The 24,425-nt window shown below is 42.8% G+C and overlaps 1 protein-coding gene across 1 annotated transcript in view; it reads right to left on the bottom strand.

Annotated features, from left to right (window-relative positions):
• Positions 1–12,657: 12,657 nt before the first annotated feature.
• The window catches only part of LOC121544244 (potassium channel subfamily K member 2-like), a 37,678-nt gene continuing 25,910 nt past the window's right edge, over positions 12,658–24,425 (bottom strand). The window contains exon 7 of the mRNA XM_041854159.2: positions 12,658–13,005. Within this exon, the coding sequence (XP_041710093.2) occupies positions 12,658–13,005 (348 nt within the window). The remainder of the gene's footprint in view (positions 13,006–24,425) is intronic.

The following is a 24,425-nucleotide window of genomic DNA, read 5'->3' as shown; positions in this document are numbered from 1 at the left end:
GGTCACTCAAGGACATTCAGAGACTTGTCTCGAAGCCACTCCTGCGTTGTCTTGGCTGTGTGCTTAGGGTCGTTGTCCTGTTGGAAGGTGAACCTTCACCCCAGTCTGAGGTCCTGAGGGCTCTGGAGCAGGTTTTCATCAAGGATCTCTTTCTGTACTTTGCTCTGATCATCTTTCCCTCGATCCTGACTAGTCTCCCAGTCCCTGCCGCTGAAAAACATCCCCACAGCACGATGCTGCCACCACTATGCTTCACCATAGGGATGGTGTCATGTTACCGCCAGATGTGATGCTTGGCACTCAGGCCAAAGAGTTCAATCTTGGTTTCATCAGACCAGAATCTTGTTTCTCATGGTCTGAGAGTCCTTTAGGTGCCTTTTGCTAAACTCCAAGCGGGCTGTCATGTGCTTTTTACTGAGGAGTGGCTTCCGACTTGCCACTCTACCATAAAGGCGTGATTGGTGGAGTGCTGCAGAGATGGTTGTCCTTCTGGAAGGTTGTCCCATCTCCACAGAGGAACTCTGTAACTCTGTCAGAGTGACCATCGGGTTCTTGGTCACCTCCCTAACCAAGGCCCTTCTCCCCCAATTGCTCAGTTTGGCTGGGCGGCCAGCTCTAGGAAGAGTCTTAGTGGTTCCAATATTCTTCCATTTAAGAATGATGGAGGCCACTGTGTTCTTGGGGACCTTCAATGCTGCAGACATTTTTGGTACCCTTCCCCAGATCTGTGCCTCGACACAATCCTGTCTCGAAGCTCTACGGACAATTTCTTCGACCTCATGACTTGGTTTTTGCTCTGACATGCACTGTCAACTGTGGGACCTTATATAGACAGGTGTGCCTTTCCAAATCATGTCCAATCAATTGAATTTACCACAGGTGGACTCCAATCAAGTTGTAGAAACATCTCAAGGATGATCAATGAAAACAGCATGCACCTGAGCTCAATTTCGAGTCTCATAGCAAAGGGTCTGAATACTTATGTAAACAAGGAGGATGACATCATCCTCTATGAGGAAATAGCAAGCATTTTTGAAACGGTCTGTTTGAGGTGGGGGGTTTTCATCTCCCATTTATGCTTTGACCACAAAGTCAATAACATTATTTGGCTATGAGTTAACAAAAAATTAACCTTTAAAAGTGAGATTTTCACTTATTTTAAAACTCTCAGCCTCATGGCAAAATGTGTAGAGTAGCAGGAAATTAGCTTTTAAACTGCTAAATGTTCTCTCATCCTCATGGCAAAATGTGTAGCGTAGCAGGAAATTAGCTTTTAAACTGCTAAATGTTCTCTCATCCTCATGGCAAAATGTGTAGAGTAGCAGGAAATTAGCTTTTAAACTGCTAAATGTTCTCTCATCCTCATGGCAAAATGTGTAGAGTAGCATGAAATTAGCTTTTAAACTTCTAAATGTTCTCTCATCCTCATGGGAAAATATAAAGAGTAGCATGAGATGAGCTATAAAAAAGCTATTTGTTCTCTCTGCCCCATGGCAAATTGTGTAGAGTTGCAGGAAATTAGCCTTAAAACGTTTTATTTATATTTTATCTCAGCCTCATGACAAAATGTGTAGAATAGCATTATAAAAAAGCACATTTTCTCTCTGCCCCATGGCAAAATGTGTTGAAATGCAGGAAGATAGCTGTTTTTTTCATAATTTAGCTAGTCATGTTGGCAATAGAACAAGCTTTCAAATGATGCCCACCTGACCCAGATTGTGATTTATAATAGGCTGTTTTTGGATTGCGTAAACAATAGTAATTGTGTGATGGCGGGGATGCAGGGCTGTGTTCCAAACAGAACAACTACACATGTGCTTGTTCCATAACGGCACAGCTAGGAGAGCTAAAAACAGCACCTTATAGTTGAAGACTCTTCTTTGAGTCATAAAAGTGCATTGGAATTACTTAAGAACTGTGCAACACTTTGGAGAGGTGTGTGGCCACTTGTAGACATCAGTTAGTCCTCTCATTCAAACATTTGTCATTTATTTGTCCTATATTGCATCTACCCCACATTTTCCAGGAATATTCTCATCATGTTACTGAATGTATCCAGAGTATTTTCAGATTCCGCTATCAACAAATGTGGCAAAAATGTACAGTAAATGTAAAATGCACATAAAATCAACAGTGTAATGTTTGGATTCAGTCTTGTGTCAGTCAACTTTGGTCTAATAATCTCCCCATAATATCCAGACTATTACCTTTCAATTGTTACCCTGTTTATGCATTTCATATTTCTTCTGTAAGAAACATTTCAATTCATCCCTATCCATATAGGCCAATTCCCACAAGTGTAAAGGGTAATGACTTCAGGTCAAACAGTAGTCTATTCAGTTGCTGTCACATGTATAGGTCATAATAACTTTTCTACAAAAAGATTTAGCAGCTGAGTGATTGTTATGCAGTGATACCACTGTGGGAACTGGGTTGGTACAATAACATCCGCTCTTTCACACTGCCATGCACATCTGTGCTGTATGATGTGCAGGGCTGGGGTCAATTTCAATTAAATTCCAGTCTATTCAGAAAGTTAAACAAATTCTAATTCCAAATGATCCTCATTGAAAAGCATTGAAGATAATTGGAATTGAAATGTCTGTGTACTTCCTGAATTGACTGGAATTTACCCCCAACCCTGATGCTCTGTGTGAATCCGTGCCTGCCTGTGTGTAGTAGCTTGATGGAACAATCATATCAGTGGGCTGCTGTATCTGAGGCCTGGGACTGTAATATCTGTCTGCATTCCGTCTGTCTGTCTGTCTGTTGACTTTGGCCACCCAGTCCAGCTTACGTAACATCAACTCACACTACAAATGGCCTGTTCTGATGGGTCAACAAGGACAGACAGTCTGTCCCAACCAGAGACTTAGTCTGGGGTGTCTCTCTGCTCTCATCATCAGATTAATGTGATAGTTCACCCCGAAAACAAAACCCTGTCACAATTTTGCATACTTCAAAAAATTGTCTAAAGTCCATATCCCACGCTACCTGTTGTGTAGATACTGTAACAGGATAAATATGCAGGCCTCATACCAATGAAGGGGAAAGATGGGCAGGCACCATCGGATTCCATTATATTTTGAGGTGAACTATCATTGTAAAATGATAATGAAGCCACCGTGACATACTCATCTACATGAAACATCAGTTCTGTTGTTGTAAGTACCAGTATGTTGTCTATTAAACACAACCACTGTCCAGTTGGACCACAAGTCATATCAATAGAAGTTATATGGCTGGCTGGTGAGTGTTTCTGAATGAGGCAGTAAACAGAAGAATTGAGAATACTGTATATTTTGAAGTCATTAGATATATATATAAAAAAAGAGAAAATCAGTTACATAGTGTATAGACTTGTTCTACAGATATTTTTCAGAATGAACGTTTATCTCTGGATGACGAAGTCTGGGCCCACAGCCAGAGCTCCAACAGTGTAGAATTGCCCCAAAACAAACAAACAAAGATTAACAATCATAAAAGACTTAACATATCTGATGTTGTATTTGCAGAATACAGTCCATGCATGGAGTTAATAACAGTTCATACATGTTAATTAATAGTCATCAGTAACCCATGTTAGAGTCAAAGCTAATGATACTGTAATACTAGCCAGACATGGGCCAAATACACATTTCATATGCGCTTGATTTAGCTAGTCCGGCCCTAGCCCAATACTGGACTAAAGCAGTCTAACGTTACTCCTTACAGTCCAAGGTCCTTACATGTTCTGTTTAAAGGCAAAATGGTTCTGGAAGCCAAAACAGTCAAATACTCCCATCTAAATGTGAATCGATTCTCAATTGCGTTACGGTTCTAAGAACATAAATCCCTCTACTTTCATATCACATCAAAATAATTTCACAAATGCAAAATACACACTTACTGTACACGGTTTTAACACAGCGGCAGTCGACAGTATCTTTCAGTGACAACACGTTTGTGGCGTCTGTCTTCTGTTTAGACACAATTGTTCAGAGACGCAGATAGCTAATTAGCATAGGAAGTCAACTCTGTTTTCCATAAAAAAGCGCTGTAACATGGACATTTGGCCGTGTGGGAACCCTAACCCTATAAAGGTGTGTAGTAATTTTACCTTTTGTTTTTTGACACCGATTTCTCGCTGTTATGAAAAATTATTTACTTATGTTTCCAAATCCGTACCGCAAGCGATTCATGTTAACGTTCAGAGCAAGTATCGGGCCTCTTAACAAAACTCCTCCGGCTAGAAGATACTATCGTCAATAGGCGCTAAAGGCAGTTAGCGTCTATGAATGGGCTAGTCCAGCCCAATGGAACCAATGGAATAGTCCCAAGTGCAAACTCAGCGTGCTAGCCATGATAAATCAAATGCACCTCAAGTATTTGGAACAAAACAAATGCATATTGGACCCAGGCCTGACAGTAACACAGACAGAGAAAAGGCAAAGTCAGACAGACCAAGCCACCACTATGGTACCGCTGTGGACACAACAAGCAACACATTGTCAGGACCTGAATGACGTTGTGTTGTTCTGCTCCCCAGGCTTGTAAGACCATGGTCGTCTCCCAAATCTGTCTTGCCTACTACTTACTAAAACGACATACTGTGTACTCATACTAGTACTATATACTATTTAGAACATACCTGTTTAGTAAAAACGTATGCAGTAAGCAACAAATAACATACTACTCATCCGTACTGAGAAGGCGTCATCTAATTCCTTGTTCCCCGCCATTCATTCATTTTAGTATTCTGATTATCAGCTGTTGTCAAACAGACTATTCTCTTCCTCGCTAGCATGCAGCAAATTCTACTAGATGAAAGCCGAAATGAGTATGACATTCTGGCATTTAAAGCATACTCAGTTTTCAAAATGTCACATACTATAAAATGTTATATTTCCGCATACCCAGAAAGCATACTACAGTATTTAGAACGCAAGTATGGGTATTCAGACACAACCCATGTTATTACAGTACTTTACTGTCCTCTATCCCCCTAACCACTCCCTTGGAGTTGAGTCGGAGGAGAAATGGCATCCCTAGACAAGGCAAGAACTAGATTTATGTCAGGAGAAGTACAGTACTATCATAAGGAGAGTTTTACTTGGAATATGGAGGAGGAATGGAGGGAAAAAGAGAGGCAGAAGGTGAGATTGAGCCAGTTAAAAATGGTGGAAAAAAGGGAGATGGTTTGTTAAAGAAGAATGGTAGAATGTGTTAGCAGAGTGAATTGAAGACAGGAGAAGAAATGGAAGTGAGTGAGGGCGAAGTATCGGCGGTGGAAGGTGTGGAGAAGTTCTCGGAGCCCGAGGTTTGCACCGAGGGTCAGGATAAAGAGGAGTCTGTGACAGTAGGAGTGAAGTTTTTGGAAAAAGTGGACCCTTGCCTTTTGGCTGATCCATTTATGGTTTCAGGGTGGGTGATAACAGAGTTGGGTGCTGTGGTGAGGGTAACCAGAAGTGGTCTAGTGATAATTGTTTGTGTTTCTGCTGGTCAGAGGGAGCAGGTGCTCCGTGTTAAACGAATGGGGGCAAGAAATGTGAATTGTTTTTGCTCTCATGAAAAGGGTGCCATTGAAAGGCGCGATTACTGGGGTAGCGGTAAATGTGAAAGCTGATCAACTGAAGGGGAAGATTCCCGGTGTTTGTGATGCTCGTCGTTTGGTGCGACGCAGACAGGGTGGGGTGAGTGGGGAAACAGAAGAGTCATCGTCTGTTCTTTTGAGATTTGATGTTGAGTCGTTGCCCGACAAAGTGATGTTAGGATATATACAGTGGGGAGAACAAGTATTTGATACACTGTCGATTTTGCAGGTTTTCCTACTTACAAAGCATGTAGAGGTCTGTAATTCTGATCATAGGTACACTTCAACTGTGAGAGACGGAATCTAAAACAAAAATCCAGAAAATCACATTGTATGATTTTTAAGTAATTAATTTGCATTTTATTGCATGACATAAGTATTTGATCACCTACCAACCAGTAAGAATTCCGTCTCTCACAGACCTGTTAGTTTTTCTTTAAGAAGCCCTCCTGTTCTCCACTCATTACCTGTATTAACTGCACCTGTTTGAACTCGTTACCTGTATAAAAGACACCTGTCCACACACTCAATCAAACAGACTCCAACCTCTCCACAATGACCAAGACCAGAGAGCTGTGTAAGGACATCAGGGATAAAATTCTAGACCTACACAAGGCTGGGATGGGCTACAGGACAATAGGCAAGCAGCTTGGTGAGAAGGCAACAACTGTTGGCGCAATTATTAGAAAATGGAAGAAGTTCAAGATGATCACCCTTGGTCTGGGGCCTCCATGCAAGTTCTCACCTCGTGGGGCATCAATGATCATGAGGAAGGTGAGGATCAGCCCAGAACTACATGGCAGGACCTGGTCAATGACCTGAAGAGAGCTGGGACCACAGTCTCAAAGAAGACCATTAGTAACACACTACGCCATCATGGATTAAAATCCTGCAGCGCACGCAAGGTCCCCCTGCTCAAGCCAGCGCATGTCCAGGCCCGTCTGAAGTTTGCCAATGACCATCTGGATGATCCAGAGGAGGAATGGGAGAAGGTCATGTGGTCTGATGAGACAAAAATAGAGCTTTTTGGTCTAAACTCCACTCGCCGTGTTTGGAGGAAGAAGAAGGATGAGTACAACCCCAAGAACACCATCCCAACCGTGAAGCATGGAGGTGGAAACATCATTCTTTGGGGATGCTTTTCTACAAAGGGGACAGGACGACTGCACCGTATTGAGGGGAGGATGGATGGGGCCATGTATCGCGAGATCTTGGCCAACAACCTCCTTCCCTCAGTAAGAGCATTGAAGATGGGTCATGGCTGGGTCTTCCAGCATGACAATGACCCAAAACACACAGCCAGGGCAACTAAGGAGTGGCTCCGTAAGAAGCATCTCAAGGTCCTGGAGTGGCCTAGCCAGTCTCCAGACCTGAACCCAATAGAAAATCTTTGGAGGGAGCTGAAATCCGTATTGCCCAGCGACAGTCCCGAAACCTGAAGGATCTGGAGAAGGTCTGTATGGAGGAGTGGGCCAAAATCCCTGCTGCAGTGTGTGCAAACCTGGTCAAGACCTACAGGAAACGTATGATCTCTGTAATTGCAAACAAAGGTGTCTGTACCAAATAAGTTCTGCTTTTCTGATGTATCAAATACTTATGTCATGCAATAAAATGCAAATTAATTACTTAAAAATCATACAATGTGATTTTCTGGATTGTTGTTTTAGATTCCGTTTCTCACAGTTGAAGTGTACCTATGATAAAAATGACAGACCTCTACATGCTTTGTAAGTAGGAAAACCTGCAAAATCGGCAGTGTATCAAATACTTGTTCTCCCCACTGTAAGTTATCCGGTACAAGCTTTTTGTGACGAATACATTACGTTGTTACAGGTGTCAAGATTATGGGCATGTGGCAGCAGTATGTAGGAGGGAGGTTCCTAGGTGGGAGAAGTGTGCAGAAGGGCATGAGACAAAGGAATGTGTAGCATTGGGGAAAGTAGTGGTACGTGTTAATTGTAGGGGTGACCATGGGGCTGGGGATCCGAAATGTCCGGTGCGAGAGAGGCAGGTTGAGGTTTCCAGGGTTAGAGTAGTGCAGAAGTTGTCATATGCGGAGGCAGTGAAGACAGTAGAGGAAGATGGGTCAAGGGGGAGGGATCCTGAGAGGAGTTGTGTTAGTACTAGATCTCTACCACTACAGTGGCTTGTGAAAGTATTCACCCCCCTTGGCATTTTTCCTATTTTGTTGCCTTACAACATGGAATGAAAATGAATTTTTGGGGGGTTTGTATCATTTGATTTACACAACATGCCTACCACTTTGAAGATGCAAAATATTTTTTCTTGTGAAACAAACAAGAAATAAGACAAAAAACAGAAAACTTGAGCGTGCATAACTATTCACCCCCCAAAGTCAATACTTTGTAGAGCCACCTTTTGCAGCAATTACAGCTGCAAGTCTCTTGGGGAATGTCTCTATAAGCTTGGCACATCTAGCCACTGGGATTTTTGCCCATTCTTCAAGGCAAAACTGCTCCAGCTCCTTCAAGTTGGATGGGTTCCGCTGGTGTACAGCAATCTTTAAGTCATACCACAGATTCTCAATTGGATTGAGGTCTGGGCTTTGACTAGGCCATTCCAAGACATTTAAATGTTTCCCCTTGAACCATTCAAGTGTTGCTTTAGCAGTATGCTTAGGGTCATTGTCCTGCTGGAAGGTGAACCTTTGTCCCAGTTTCAAATCTCTGGAAGTCTGAAACAGGTATCCCTCAAGAATTTCCCTGTATTTAGCGCCATCCATCATTCCTTCAATTCTGACCAGTTTCCCAGTCCCTGCCAATGTAAAACATCCCCACAGCATGATGCTGCCACCACCATGCTTCACTGTGGGGATGGTGTTCTCAGAGTGATGAGAGGTGTTGGGTTTGCGCCAGACATAGCGTTTTCCTTGATGACCAAAAAGCTCAATTTTAGTCTCATCTGACCAGAGTACCTTCTTCCATATGTTTGGGGAGTCTCCCACATTTTGGAAAACACCAAACGTGTTTGCTTATTTTTTCTTTAAGCAATGGCTTTTTTCTGGCCACTCTTCTGTAAAGCCCAGCTCTGTGGAGTGTACGGCTTAAAGTGGTCCTATGGACAGATACTCCAATCTCCGCTGTGGAGCTTTGCAGCTCCTTCAACGTTATCTTTGGTCTCTTTGTTGCCTCTCTGATTAATGCCCCCCTTGCCTGGTCTGTGAGTTTTGGTGGGCGGCCCTCTCTTGGCAGGTTTGTTGTGGTGCCATATTCTTTCCATTTTTTAATAATGGATTTAAAAGTTATTTTGTTCATTTCACTTCACTTCACCAATTTGGACTATTTGGTGTATGTCCATTACTTGAAATCTAAATAAAAATCCATTTAAATTACAGGTTGTAATGCAACAAAATAGGAAAAATGCCAAGGGGGATGAATACTTTTGCAAGGCACTGTACAGAGGGATAAACCAACAAGTGATATACGTTTCAGTAAGATTGGATTTTTGGCATTTATAGCAATGGTTATCAACTGTACTGCAGGGATGGAACGTAAGTCGCAGAAAATAGAGGTTGTGGTGGCAGCTGCAGAGAGGTATTTGGGTGTGCGAGACTTGACATTAGAAGAGTTACAGGGTGTGTTAAGTGGTGATGTTGGCATGAAGTAGGAATAAATAGATTTCAATAGTGGAGTATGGTAGTTATTATTATTATTATAGTTATTATTATTATTATTATTATTTATTTTTTGTGAGTGTAGTGTTAGATGGTAGGGTATTTGTTTTATTTTTAATTTTTTAAAGCAAAGTATAAGGGATTTATACTCCAGTCTAGTAGGTGGCGGTAATGCAACATTTATTGGATGCCAACCGCCGTTAAACCTCATCGAAGAAGAAGAAGATAACCACTCCCTTACAGGATGCGCTCTTAATTTGACCCTGCTTCTCACAGCAGGAAATGGGAATTATTATGTGGATTAAAATTAATGGACCTTTTTCTAGGGGTTGATACATTTTTTTATTAGGGCAAATCAAGTCTGACATTTTAAAGTGGAAATTACAAACTTTAGAAGCCTTGTTGTTAAACCGTGAATACACTACAATTAGCATTTCCGGCTGCGCAGGAAAATTCTCTGTGACAGCAGACCAATCACATTAAGATAGCAGGTCGGTATAGCTCTCTACTACCTAATAACTAATGGTGTTCAGTCAGAGATAGTAGTGTTCTCTGAAATGATTGTTTTTGTGTTTTTGGGGATTTCACATACAGGATCTGTTCCCATATCCACTTTAGCGTCTAGCCTGCCAGTTATTGGGCTTGCATTCTAGGTGGGATGCAAGTGTGGATATTGGACACTGGTGCTAATGAATACAACACAGCTCTGTGGACTGCGTGCTAGACGGGCAGCGGCATCGCTAGAAAGAGAACAGTTACCGTTTATCTCCGCATAACGATGATACGAAAGCCTTCATGGTGAAAAACGATAAAATTTTGTACATTTTAACACAGGCAGTTAAATAAAAGTGCATGTTGAATGGCAGGTGTACAAGGGGTGTGAGAGAGAGAACCCTCAGGTGTGTGTGCGTGTAATGCTGAATGATTTCATGTGTTGGAGTGTTTATGGTACGATAGCCTGTAAAAAAACAGTGTCTCACCATCTCTCTGTCCGTTTGTAAGGTTTCAAGTAACATTCAAAGTCATCTGGCCTGTGCATCTGTCTGCAACACATCCAATTCAGAGTTCATCCCTGTACGGCCAACCCGGGACTCAAACCCACAACAATACTTATGCACTCAAGTCAACAGTGCTACTGACAGAGCAAGAAGCTCACTAGCTTGTCACTCCGCGAGCGACAGTTGACTAGATCCCCGGGCGGGTGACGTCACTGCACGATGGCTAGCAGCTAGTTCACATTGGCTAGGTCAACCCCCTCCTCCTCCTCCTCCTCCTCCTCCTCAAATACCCAACTATGGTTTCAAAAGAACATACTTTAGACTGAACATAAAAAGGTCTGCTATAAGATAAGATACCATATTGCTATGAAAGACAGATAGTCATGTGATAACAAATAAATCATCATTGGATAAGCTGAGACGTGTGCTGGCTGAGAGCTAGCTGAGACTTTACATTGAACAGACTGATAAACCATGTGGATCTACTTCCTCCATTTCCTTACAGAGGAGGACATGATGTAGAGATCTGATTTTACAGTCTGAAAACAGCAGGTGTCTTAACAGTCAACCGCCACACCCTCGTCTTAGGGCGGCAGGTAGGCTTGCGGTTAGAGCGTTGAGCCAGTAACTGAACGGTTGCTAGTTTGAATCCCAAACTAGGTAATAAATCAGTTGATGTGCCCTTGAGCAAGGCACTTAACCCTAATTGCTCCAGGGTTTCTGTTGATTATGGCAGACCCTGGCTGTTGCCCCACTGTCTGAGGGTGTCTCAGGAAGAGTTGGGATATGTAAAAAACACATTTCCAATTAATACACGCTTTTACATGTGTGAAATAGGACAAATATAAGCACCCATCAAATTATAATTATTTTTATCTTCTTCAGATTTGGCATTAGCTTTGAATACAACAACATAATGTTGAACAGAACTGTCGATTTAGGAAATATGTTGAAGCAAGGCAACCATTTTTTGTCATCATGGCGAGGGTGAGTTTTGGTTCATATTGATGTTGTATATAGTAGGACTCCATTTTGACAACGCAAATAATTGGCACTTATGTCCAAAGACACAATTGGTAACAGAGCCTAGTTTTCAATGTTAAAATGTCTCCCTGAAACAGTTCTAGTGGAGTGGAGTCTGCATTTGCTGCTCCAAACTCCCAGCATCCCTAGAGCAGCCCAGAGGACTAAATTTGCTGCTCCAAACTCCCAGCAATTCTAGAGCAGCCCAGAGGACTAAATTTGCTGCTCCAAACTCCCAGCATCCCTAGAGCAGCCCAGAGGACTAGATTTGCTGCTCCAAACTCCCAGCATCCCTAGAGCAGCCCAGAGGACTAAATTTGCTGCTCCAAACTCCCAGCATCCCTAGAGCAGCCCAGAGGACTAGATTTGCTGCTCCAAACTCCCAGCAGCCCAGAGGACTAGATTTGCTGCTCCAAACTCCCAGCATCCCTAGAGCAGCCCAGAGGACTACATTTGCTGCTCCAAACTCCCAGCACCCCTAGAGAAGCCCAGAGGACTACAGTCACATAGTTTTACAGACAAACTGTCTCGCTGTTTAAAATGACAAGAGTGAGAATTATGATTGAGAAGAGAAATGCATTGTCTGTTCATTCACATGTTGGTAGAAAAGGACTAAGGCACCGCTGTGGTCCCTTCATTACAAAAAAAAGCTGATTCTAGTTAACAGTCAGGGAAAGGTTCCCTCTTGGAACCCTTTAGAACCCCATAGAACCGAACCGTTCTCTGATTCAAGGCATAGAGACATCCTCACTAATATTCCTCATACATTGGCAACATAATAAAATTGGATACATAAACTAAGGCTATGTCCTAAATTAGATCCTATTCCCTATATAGTGGACTGCTTTTGACCAGAACCCTATGAGGTTATGGCCAAAAGTAGAGCACTATACAGGGAATAGGATGACAATTCAGATTTGCCCTGATCTTACTCCCCAAACGTGACTCTTCTATTCAGATCCATTAAGATCTGTTCACAGTTCATATAATTCATGTTGTTATTCGGTTGTAGTTAATAATCAAAATGCTTCATCATTTACTCATATAGTTATATTCGCTGCTCTGGCACCCCAATGGTGGAACAAGCTCGCCCACGACGTCAGGACAGCAGAGTCACTGACCACCTTCCGGAGACACTTGAAACACTACCTCTTTAAGGAATACCTGGAATAGTATAAAGTAATCCTTCTTCCCCCGCCCCCCATAAAAAAAAAAAAAAAAAAGGTGGTTGTCCCACTGGCTATCATAAGTTGAATGCCCCAATTTGTAAGTCGCTCTGGATAAGAGCGTCTGCTAAATGATGTAAATGTAAATGTTATATAGTCCGTCATAAGGGCAGGTGTTGATCAATGACGTCATCCACCTTGTGCTGAAAGATGGCTGCCATTGGTTGTTGTAACCAGGTGGGTGTGGCTTGTGCTGAAGCAGGGTCAGAGGTGAAAGGTTGTGACCTCTACTTGAGGTGTAATAGCAACGTCACCTCCCTTAGGGTCCACCCCCTGCCCGTTCAGGAACGGGCATCCATTTTTGGTCATAGGCGTGGACACCGGCTCCCTCTCCCCATTCAGTTCGTTGGTGAAGTTGACGGACATCTTCCTTTTGGGTGGAGTGAGCTCGGGGTCAGAGTTTAGGCCCAGCTCGGACGACATTTTGCTTTTGATTGACGCGGCTCGCTGGAACTTGTCATAGACCTCGACGCTGAGGCGACGCCTAGTCTCCTTGAACTCTGCCGAGACGTTAGCCGTCCACTCTGCTGCGTGCGCCCTGATCTCCCCTACCTAGAGGGAGGGAGAGGGTGGAGAAGAGGGCGAGAGATGAGGGGGAAAGGAGGGGGAGAGGAGGGGGGGGACAGAGAGAGAGAGAGAGGAGGGCGAGAGAGAGAGATGCTGTGTGAGACTGTGCTGTTCTCGTCGTATCCAGGAAGTCACCTGAAAAAGATGGCGCTGTAGTGGATAGCGGCCGTTTTACGGGCTCCTGACCAATTCAGCTATTTTGTGTTTTTTTTATGCTGATCTTAACCTCGATTTGGATGAAGATTTCTACTTCAATGAGTCGGCAGCTCTGGACGTTCTGCCAACTCCTGACCAGGCCCTAATCCCCGGGACTCCAAAGAGGAAGCGGCGGTGGAAATAAGGCAGGCGAGGCAGCCTCCTAACGAGATTATGTCAGTGAACAAATAGATCGCCATTGCCCTCTGTTCTGTTGGCGAATGTGCAGTCACTGGAGAACAAACTGGATGAACTCAGTTCGAGACTATCCTATCAGTGGGACCTGAAGAACTGTAATATTCTATCTTTCTTGGAGTCTTGGCTGAACAAGGACATGGAAAATATGTATGGATAATATAAAGTGCATTCGGAAAGTATTCAGACCCCTTGACTTTTTCCACATTTTGTTACGTTACAGCCTTATTCTGAAATTGATTAAATAAAAAAATGTCCTCATTAATCTACACACAATACCCCATAATGACCTTATTTACATAAGTATTCAGACCCTTTGTTATGAGACTCGAAACTGAGCTCAGGAGCATCCTGCTTCCTTTGATCATCCTTCGGATGTTTCTACAACTTGATTGGAGTCCACCTGTGGTAAATTCAATTGATTGGACATGATTTTGGAAAGGCACACACCTGTCTACTGTGCCTTGCAAAAGTATTTATCCCCCCTTGGCGTTTTTCCTATTTTGTTGCATTACAACCTGTAATTTAAATGGATTTATATTTGGATTTCATGTAATGGACTCAAAATAGTCCAAATTGGTGAAGTGAAATGAGAAAAATTACTTGTTTCAAAAAATGCTAAAAAATAAATAACGGAAAAGTGGTGCGTGCATATGTATTCACACCCTTTGCTATGAAGCCCCTAAATAAGATCTGTTGCAACCAATTACCTTCAGAAGTCACATAATTAGTTAAATAAAGTCCACCTGTGTGCAATCTATGTGTCACATGATCTCAGTATACGGTGGGGAAAAAAAGTATTTAGTCAGCCACCAATTGTGCAAGTTCTCCCACTTAAAAAGATGAGAGAGGCCTGTAATTTCCATCATAGGTACACGTCAACTATGACAGACAAATTGAGATTTTTTTTTCCAGAAAATCACATTGTAGGATTTTTTATGAATTTATTTGCAAATTATGGTGGAAAATAAGTATTTGGTCACCTACAAACAAGCAAGATTTCTGGCTCTCACAGACCTGTAACTTCTTCTTTAAGAGGCTCCTCTGTCCTCCACTCGTTACCTGTATTAATGGCACCTGTTTGAACTTGTTATCAGTATAAAAGACACCTGTCCACAACCTCAAACAGTCACACTCCAAACTCCACTATGGCCAAGACCAAAGAGCTGTCAAAGGACACCAGAAACAAAATTGTAGACCTGCACCAGGCTGGGAAGACTGAATCTGCAATAGGTAAGCAGCTTGGTTTGAAGAAATCAACTGTGGGAGCAATTATTAGGAAATGGAAGACATACAAGACCACTGATAATCTCCCTCGATCTGGGGCTCCACGCAAGATCTCACCCCGTGGGGTCAAAATGATCACAAGAACGGTGAGCAAAAATCCCAGAACCACACGGGGGACCTAGTGAATGACCTGCAGAGAGCTGGGACCAAAGTAACAAAGCCTACCATCAGTAACACACTACGCCGCCAGGGACTCAAATCCTGCAGTGCCAGACGTGTCCCCCTGCTTAAGCCAGTACATGTCCAGGCCCGTCTGAAGTTTGCTAGAGTGCATTTGGATGATCCAGAAGAGGATTGGGAGTATGTCATATGGTCAGATGAAACCAAAATATAACTTTTTGGTAAAAACTCAACTCGTCGTGTTTAGAGGACAAAGAATGCTGAGTTGCATCCAAAGAACACCATACCTACTGTGAAGCATGGGGGTGGAAACATCATGCTTTGGGGCTGTTTTTCTGCAAAGGGACCAGGATGACTGATCTGTGTAACGGAAAGAATGAATGGGGCCATGTATCATGAGAGTTTGATTGAAAACCTCCTTCCATCAGCAAGGGCATTGAAGATGAAACGTGACTGGGTCTTTCAGCATGACAATGATCCCAAACACACCGCCCAAGCAACGAAGGAGTGGCTTCGTAAGAAGCATTTCAAGGTCCTGGAGTGGCCTAGCCAGTCTCCAGATCTCAACCCCATAGAAAATCTTTGGAGGGAGTTGAAAGTCTGTGTTGCCCAGCGACAGCCCCAAAACATCACTGCTCTAGAGGAGATCTGCATGGAGGAATGGGCCAAAATACCAGCAACAGTGTGTGAAAACCTTGTGAAGACTTACAGAAAACGTTTGACCTGTGTCATTGGCAACAAAGGGTATATAACAAAGTATTGAGAAACTTTTGTTATTGACCAAATACTTATTTTCCACCATAATTTGCAAATAAATTCATAAAAAATCCTACAATGTGATTTTCTGGATTTTTTTTTCTCATTTTGTCTGTCATAGTTGACGTGTACCTATGATGAAAATTACAGGCCTCTCTCATCTTTTTAAGTGGGAGAACTTACACAATTGGTGGCTGACTAAATACTTTTTTCCCCCACTGTATACAGTGGGGAGAACAAGTATTTGATACACTGCCGATTTTGCAGGTTTTCCTACTTACAAAGCATGTAGAGGTCTGTAATTTTTATCATAGGTACACTTCAACTGTGAGAGACGAAATCTAAAACAAAAATCCAGAAAATCACATTGTATGATTTTTAAGTAATTAATTTGCATTTTATTGCATGACATAAGTATTTGATCACCTACCAACCAGTAAGAATTCCGGCTCTCACAGACCTGTTAGTTTTTCTTTAAGAAGCCCTCCTGTTCTCCACTCATTACCTGTATTAACTGCACCTATTTGAACTCGTTACCTGTATAAAAGACACCTGTCCACACACTCAATCAAACAGACTCCAACCTCTCCACAATGGCCAAGACCAGAGAGCTGTGTAAGGACATCAGGGATAAAATTGTAGACCTGCACAAGGCTGGGATGGGCTACAGGACAATAGGCAAGCAGCTTGGTGAGAAGGCAACAACTGTTGGCGCAATTATTAGAAAATGAGAGAAGCTCAAAATTGACGGTCAATCACCCTCGGTCTGGGGCTCCATGCAAGATCTCACCTCGTGGGGCATCAATGATCATGAGGAAGGTGAGGGATCAGCCCAGAACTACACGACAGGACCTGGTCAATGACCTGAAGAGAGCTGGGACCACAGTCTCAAAGAAAACCATTAGTAACACACTACGCCGTCATGGATTAAAATCCTGCAGCGCATGCCTGGTCCCCCTGCTCAAGCCAGCGCATGTCAAGGCCCGTCTGAAGTTTGCCAATGACCATCTGGATGATGGGGCAGCGCACAATTGGCCCAGCGTCGTCCAGGGTAGGGGAGGGAATGGCCGGCAGGGGATGTAGCTCAGTTGGTAGAGCATGGCGTTTGCAACGCCAGGGTTGTGGGTTCAATAAAATAATGTATGCGCTAACTGTAAGTCGCTCTGGATAAGAGCGTCTGCTAAATGACTAAAATGTAAAATGTAAATGTAATCCAGAGGAGGAATGGGAGAAGGTCATGTGGTCTGATGAGACAAAAATAGAGCTTTTTGGTCTAAACTCCACTCGCCGTGTTTGGAGGAAGAAGAAGGATGAGTACAACCCCAAGAACACCATCCCAACCGTGAAGCATGGAGGTGGAAAGGGGACAGGACGACTGCACTGTATTGAGGGGAGGATGGATGGGGCCATGTATCGCGAGATCTTGGCCAACAACCTCCTTCCCTCAGTAAGAGCATTGAAGATGGATCGTGGCTGGGTCTTCCAGCATGACAACGACCCGAAACACACAGCCAGGGCAACTAAGGAGTGGCTCCGTAAGAAGCATCTCAAGGTCCTGGAGTGGCCTAGCCAGTCTCCAGACCTGAACCCAATAGAAAATCTTTGGAGGGAGCTGAAAGTCCGTATTGCCCAGCGACATCCCCGAAACCTGAAAGATCTGGAGAAGGTCTGTATGCCCAAAATCGCCCAAAATCGCTGCTGCAGTGTGTGCAAACCTGGTCAAGACCTACAGGAAACGTATGATCTCTGTAATTGCAAACAAAGGTTTCTGTACCAAATATTAAGTTCTGCTTTTCTGATGTATCAAATACTTATGTCATGCAATAAAATGCAAATTAATTACTTTAAAATCATACAATGTGATTTTCTGGATTTTTGTTTTAGATTCCGTCTCTCACAGTTGAAGTGTACCAATGATACAAATTACAGACCTCTACATGCTTTGTAAGTAGGAAAACCTGCAAAATCAGCAGTGTATCAAATACTTGTTCTCCCCACTGTATACCCCTGTTCTGAAAGGCCCCAGAGTCTGCAACACCACTTAGCAAGGGGCACCACCAATCACCACAACAAACCTGCCAAGAGAGGGCCGCCCACCAAAACTCATGGACCAGGCAAGGAGGGCATTAATCAGAGAGGCAACAAAGAGACGAAAGACAACCCTGAAGGAGCTTTAAAGCTGTCCATAGGACCACTTTAAGCCGTACACTCCACAGAGCTTGGCTTTTTTGGAAGAGTGTCCAGAAAAAAGCCATTGCTTTAAGAAACAAATAAGCAAACACGTTTGGTGTTCGCCAAAAGCCATGTGGGAGACTCCCTAAACATATAGAAGAAGGTACCCTGGTCAGATGAGACTAAAATTTAGCTTTTTGGCCATCAAGGAAAACGCTATGTCTGGCGCAAACCCAACACCTCTCATCACCCCGAGAACACCATCCCCACAGTGAAGCATGGTGGTGGCAGCATCATGCTGTGGGGATGTTTTCCATCGGCAGGGACTGGGAAACTGGTCAGAATTAAAGGAATGATAGATGGCGCTAAATACAGGGAAATTCTTGAGGGAAACCTGTTTCAGTCTTCCAGAGATTTGAGACTGAGACGGAGGTTCACCTTCCAGCAGGACAATGACCCTAAGCATACTGCTAAAGCAACACTTGAGTGGTTTAAGGGGAAACATTTAAATGTCTTGGAATGGCCTAGTCAAAGCCCAGACCTCAATCCAATTGAGAATCTGTGGTATGACTTAAAGATTGCTGTACACCAGCGGAACCCATCCGCCTGAAGGAGCAGGAGCAATTTTGCCTTGAAGAATGGGCAAAAATCCCAGTGGCTAGATGTGCCAAGCTTATAGAGACATACCCCAAGAGACTTGCAGCTGTAATTGCTGCAAAAGGTGGCTCTACAAAGTATTGACTTTGGGGGGGTGAATAGTTATACACGCTCAAGTTTTCTGTTTTTTTGTCTTATTTCTTGTTTGTTTCACAATAAAAAATATTTTGCATCTTCAAAGTGGTAGGCATGTTGTTTAAATCAAATGTTAGAAACCCACAAAAAATCCATTTTAATTCCAGGTTGTAAGGCAACAAAATAGAAAAAATGCCAAGGGGGGTGAATACTTTCACAAGCCACTGTATATAAGGTCCCACAGTTGACAGTATATGTCAGAGTAAAAACCAAGCCATGAGGTCAAAGGAATTGTCCGTAGAGCTCCGAGACAGGATTGTGTCGAGGCACAGATATGGGGAAGGGTACCAAAAATGTCTGCAGCATTGAAGGTCCCCAAGAACACGGTGGCCTCTATCATTCTTAAATGGAAGAAGTTTAGAACCACCAAGACTCTTCCTAGAGCTGGCCGCCCGGCCAAACTGAGGGAGGTGAGCAAGAACCCGATGGTCACTCTGACAGAGCTCTACAGTTCCTCTGTGGAGATGGGAGAGCCTTCCAGAAGGACAACCATCTCTGCAGCACTCAACCAATCAGGCCTTTATGGTAGAGTGGCCGGATGGAAGCCACTCCTCAGTAAAAGGCACATGACAGCCCGCTTGGAGTTTGCCAAAAGGCACCTAAAGGACTCTCAGACCATGAGAAACAAGATTCTCTGGTCTGATGAAACCAAGATTGAACTCTTTGGCCTGAGTGCCAAGCGTGATGTCTGGAGGAAACCTGGCATCATCCCTACGGTGAAGCATGGTGGTGGCAGCATCATGATGTGGGGATGTTTTTCAGCGACCGGGACTGGGAGACTAGTCAGTATCAAGGGAAAGATGAACGGAGCAAAGTACAGAGAGATCATTGATGAAAACCTGCTCCAGAGTGCTCAGGACCTCAGACTGGGGTGAAGGTTCACCTTCCAACAGGACAATGACCCAAAGCACACAGCAAAGACAATGCAGGAGTGGCATCGGGACAAGTCTTTGAATGTCCTTGAGTGGCCCAGCCAGAGCCCAGACTTGAACCCAACCAAACATCTCTGGAGACACCTGAAAATAGCTGTGCAGCAATGCTCCCCATCCAACCTGACAGAGCTTGAGAGGATCTGCAGAGAAGAATGGGAGAAACTCCTCAAATACAGATGTGCCAAGCTTGTAGCGTCATACCCAAGAAGACTCAAGGCTGTAATCGCTGCCAAAAGGTGCTTCAACAAAGTACTGAGTAAAGGGTCTGAAAACGTATGTAAATGTGTTCATTTTGTATGAATTTGGAAAGAAATCTAAAAACCAGTTTTTGCTTTGAATTATGGGGTATGGTGTGTAGATTGATGAGGGGAAAAAACAATTTAATCAATTTTAGAATAAGGCTGTAACATAACAAAATGTGAAAAAAGTAAAGGGGTCTGAATGCTTTCTGAATGCACTGTATACACTACCTGTCAAAAGAATTAGAACACCTACTCATTCAAGGGTTTTTCTTTATTCTTTACTATTTTCTACATTGTAGAATAATAGTGAAGACATCAAAACTATGAAATAACACATATGGAATCATGTAGTAACCAAAAAAGTGTTAAACAAATCAAAATATATTTTATATTTGAGATTCTTCAAATTGCCACCCTTTGCCTTGATGACAGCTTTGCACACTCTTGGCATTCTGTAAACCAGCTTCATGAGGTAGTCACCTGAAAGGCATTTCAATTAACAGGTGTGCCTTCTTAAAAGTTAATTTATGGAATTTCCTTCCTTCTTAATGCGTTTGAGCCAATCAGTTGTGGTGTGACAAGGTAGGGTAGGTATACAGAAGATAGCCCTATTTGTTAAAAGACCAAGTTCATATTATGGAAAGAACAGCTCAAATAAGCGAAGAGAAACGACAGTCCATCATTACTTTAAGACTTGAAGGTCAGTCACTCCGGAAAATTTCAAGAACTTTGAAAGTTTCTTCAGGTGCAGTCGCAAAAACCATCAAGCGCTATGATGAAACTGGCTCTCATGAGGACCCAGAGTTACCTCTGGAGGAGACCCAGAGTTACCTCTGCTACCGAGGATAAGTTCATTAGAGTTACCAGCCTCAGAGATTGCAGCCCAAATAAATGCTTCACAGAGTTCAAGTAACAGACACATTTTTAACCTCAACTGTTCAGAGGAGACTGTGTGAATCAGGCCTTCATGGTCTAATTGCTGCAATGAAACCACTACTAAAGGACACCAATAAGAAGAAGAGACTTGCTTGGGCCAAGAAACACGAGCAATGGACATTAGACAGGTGGAAATGTGTCCTTTGGACTGAAGTCCAAATTTGAGATTTTTGGGTCCAACCGCTGTGTCTTTGTGAGACGCGGTGTGGGTGAACGGATGATCTCCGCATGTGTATTTCCCACCGTAAAGCATGGAGGAGGAGTTGTGATGGTGTGGGGGTGCTTTGCTGGTGACACTGTCTGTGATTTTTTTACACAATTAACAAGCATGGCTACCACAGCATTCTGCAGCAATACGCCATCCCGTCTGGTTTGGGCTTAGTGGGACTATCCTTTGTTTTTCAACAGGACAATGACCAACACACCTCCAGGCTGTGTAAGGGCTATTTTACCAAGAAGGAGATTGATGAAGTGCTGCATCAGATGACCTGGCCTCCACAATCCCCCAAACCTCAACCCAATTGAGATGGTTTGGGATAGTTGGGACCGCAGAGTGAAGAAAAAGCAGCCAACAAGTGCTCAGCATATGTGGGAACTCCTTCAAGACTGTTGGAAAAGCATTCCAGGTGAAGCTGGTTGAGAGAATACCAAGAGTGTGCAAAGCTGTCATCAAGGGTGGCTATTTGAAGAATCTCAAATATAATATATATTTTGATTTGTTTAACACTTTCTTGGTTACTACATGATTCCATATGTGTTATTTCATAGTTATGATGTATTCACTATTATTCTACAATGTAGAAAATAGTAAGGAATAAAGAAAAACCCTTGAATGAGTAGGTGTTCTAAACCTTTTGACCCGTAGTGTAAATATGTCGCAGGTTTCTCTATGCATCATCTAAACTGGACGGCAGCCTCGTGTAAGACTAAGGGGTGTGGGGTGTATCTCTTTGTTAACAGCAGCTTGTGCGCGATCTCTAATGTTAAGGAAGTCTCGAGTTTAAGCTGCAGACCATACTATTTACCGATGCTGGCACTTAGACTGCACACAACGAGCTGTATAGAGCCATAAGCAAACAATAAAATGCACATCCAGAGGTGGCGCTTCTTGTGGCCGTTGATTTTAATGCAGGGAAACTTAAATCTATTTAACTTAATTTTTACCAGCATGTCACCTGTGCAACTAGAGGCAATGAAACTCATGATCACCACACACAGAAAAGCATACAAGGCTCTCCCTCGCCCTCCCTTTGGAAAATCTGACCATAACTCTATCCTCCTGATTCCTGCTTACAAGCAAAATCTCTAACAGGAAGTACCAGTGACATGCTCAATACGGAAGTGGTCCGATGAAGCGGATGCTAAACAACAGGACTGTTTCAAATCAAATCAAATCAAAAAGTTATTGGTCACATACACATATTTAGCAGATGTTATTGCGTGTGTAGCGAAATGCTTATGTTCCTAGCGCCAACAGTGCAGTAGTATCTAACAATTCACAACAATTCACACAAATCTAAAAGTAAAATAATGGAAATAGGAAATATATAAATATTAGGACGAGCAATTTCGGAGTGGCATTGACTAAAATACAGCAGAATAGGATACAGTATATACAGTTGAAGTCAGAAGTTTACATACCCCTTAGCCAAATACATTTAAACTCAGTTTTTCACAATTCCTGACATTTAATCCCAGTAAAAAATCCCTGTTTTAGGTCAGTTAGGATCACCACTTGTCACGCCCTGACCATTAGAACTCTAGTTAGTTTGGTCAGGGTGTGAATATCATGTGTGTGTTGATTCTATGTTTGTATTTCTATGTTTGGCCAGGTGTGGTTCCCAATCAGAGGCAGCTGTCGTTCGTTGTCTCTGATTGGGGATCATACTTAGGCAGCCAGTTTTCCTGCCTGGGTTGTGGGATCTTGTTTGTGCTCGGTGAGTTTGGCTTGTTAGTGTATAGCCATCCGACGTCATGTTTCGTAGTTTTTTTGTATGTTTATTCAGTTTAATAAACATGTATGCATTTCATGCTGCGCCTTGGTCTGACCCGTTCTTCAACGACCATGACACCACTTTATTTTAAGAATGTGAAATGTCAGAATAATAGTAGAGAGAATGATTTATTTCAGCTTTTATTTCTTTCATCATATTTCCAGTGGGTCAGAGGTTTACATACACTCAATTAGTATTTGGTAGCATTGCATTTAAATTGTTTAACTTGGGTCAAACGTGCCTTCCACATGCTTCCCACAATAAGTTGGGTGAATTTTGTCCCATTCTTCCTGACAGAGCTGGTGTAACTGAGTCAGGTTTGTAGGCCTCCTTGCTCGCACACGCTTTTTCAGTTCTGCCAACACATTTTCTATAGGATTGAGGTCAAGGCTTTGTGATGGCCACTCCAATTCCTTGACTTTGTTGTCCTTAAGCCATTTTGCCACAACTTTGGAAGTATGCTTGGGGTCATTGTCCATTTGGAAGACACATTTGCGACCAAGCTTTAACTTCCTGACTGATGTCTTGAGATGTTGCTGCAATATATCCACATAATTTTCCTTCCTCATGATGCCTTCTATTTTGTGAAGTGCACCAGACCCTCCTGCAGCAAAGCACCCCCACAGCATGCCACCCCCGTGCTTCACGGTTGGGATGGTGTTCTTCAGCTTGCAAGCCTTCACCTTTTTCCTCCAAACATAACAATGGTCATTATGGCCAAACAGTTCTATTTTTGTTTCATCAGACCAGAGGACATTTCTCCAAAAAGTAAGATCTTTGTCCCTATGTGCATTTGCAAACCGTAGTCTGGCTTTTTTATGGTGGTTTTGGAGCAGTGGCTTCTTCCATGCTGAGCGGCCTTTCAGGTTATGTCGATATAGGACTCGTTTTACTGTGGATATAGATACTTTTGTACCTGTTTCCTCCAGCATCTTCACAAGGTCCTTTGCTGTTGTTCTGGGATTGATTTGCACTTTTCGCACTAAAGTACGTTCATCTCTAGGAGACAGAACGCGTCTCCTTCCTGAGCGGTATGACGGCTGCGTGTTCCCATGGTGTTTATACTTGCGTACTATTGTTTGTACAGATGACCAAAGAGGCACTGAGTTTGAAAGTAGGCCTTGAAATACATCCACAGGTATACCTCCAATTGACTCAAATGATGCCTATCAGAAGCTTCTAAAGCCATGACATCATTTTCTGGAATTTTCCAAGCTGTTTAAAGGCACAGTCAACTTAGTGTATGTAAACTTCTGACCCACTGGAATTGTGATACAGTGAATTATAAGTGAAATAATCTGTCTGTAAACAATTGTTGGAAAAATTACTTGTGTCATGCACAAAGTAGATGTCCTAACCGACTTCCCAAAACTATAGTTTGTTAACAAGAAATGTGTGGAGTGGTTGTAAAACAAGTTTTAATGACTCCAACCTAAGTGTATGTAAACTTCCGACTTCAACTGTACATATGAGATGAGTAAAGCAGTGTGTAAATATGATTAAAGTGACTAGTGTTCCATTATTAAAGTGGCCAGTGATTCCATGTCTATGTACAGTCGTGGTCAAGGTTTTGAGAATGACACAAGTATTGGTCTTCACAAAGTTTGCTGCTTCAGTGTTTTTAGATATTTTTGTCAGATGTTACTATGGTATACTGAAGTATAATTACAAGCATTCCATAAGTGTCAAAGGCTTTTGTTGACAATTACATTAAGTTTATGCAAAGAGTCAATATTTGCAGTGTTGACCCTTCTTTCTCTGCAATCTGCCCTGGCATGCTGTCA

This window comes from Coregonus clupeaformis, chromosome 29, assembly GCF_020615455.1.
Source record: "Coregonus clupeaformis isolate EN_2021a chromosome 29, ASM2061545v1, whole genome shotgun sequence".
In the NCBI taxonomy this organism is placed as follows: domain Eukaryota; kingdom Metazoa; phylum Chordata; class Actinopteri; order Salmoniformes; family Salmonidae; genus Coregonus; species Coregonus clupeaformis.
This window is presented reverse-complemented; position numbering and strand designations above follow the sequence as displayed.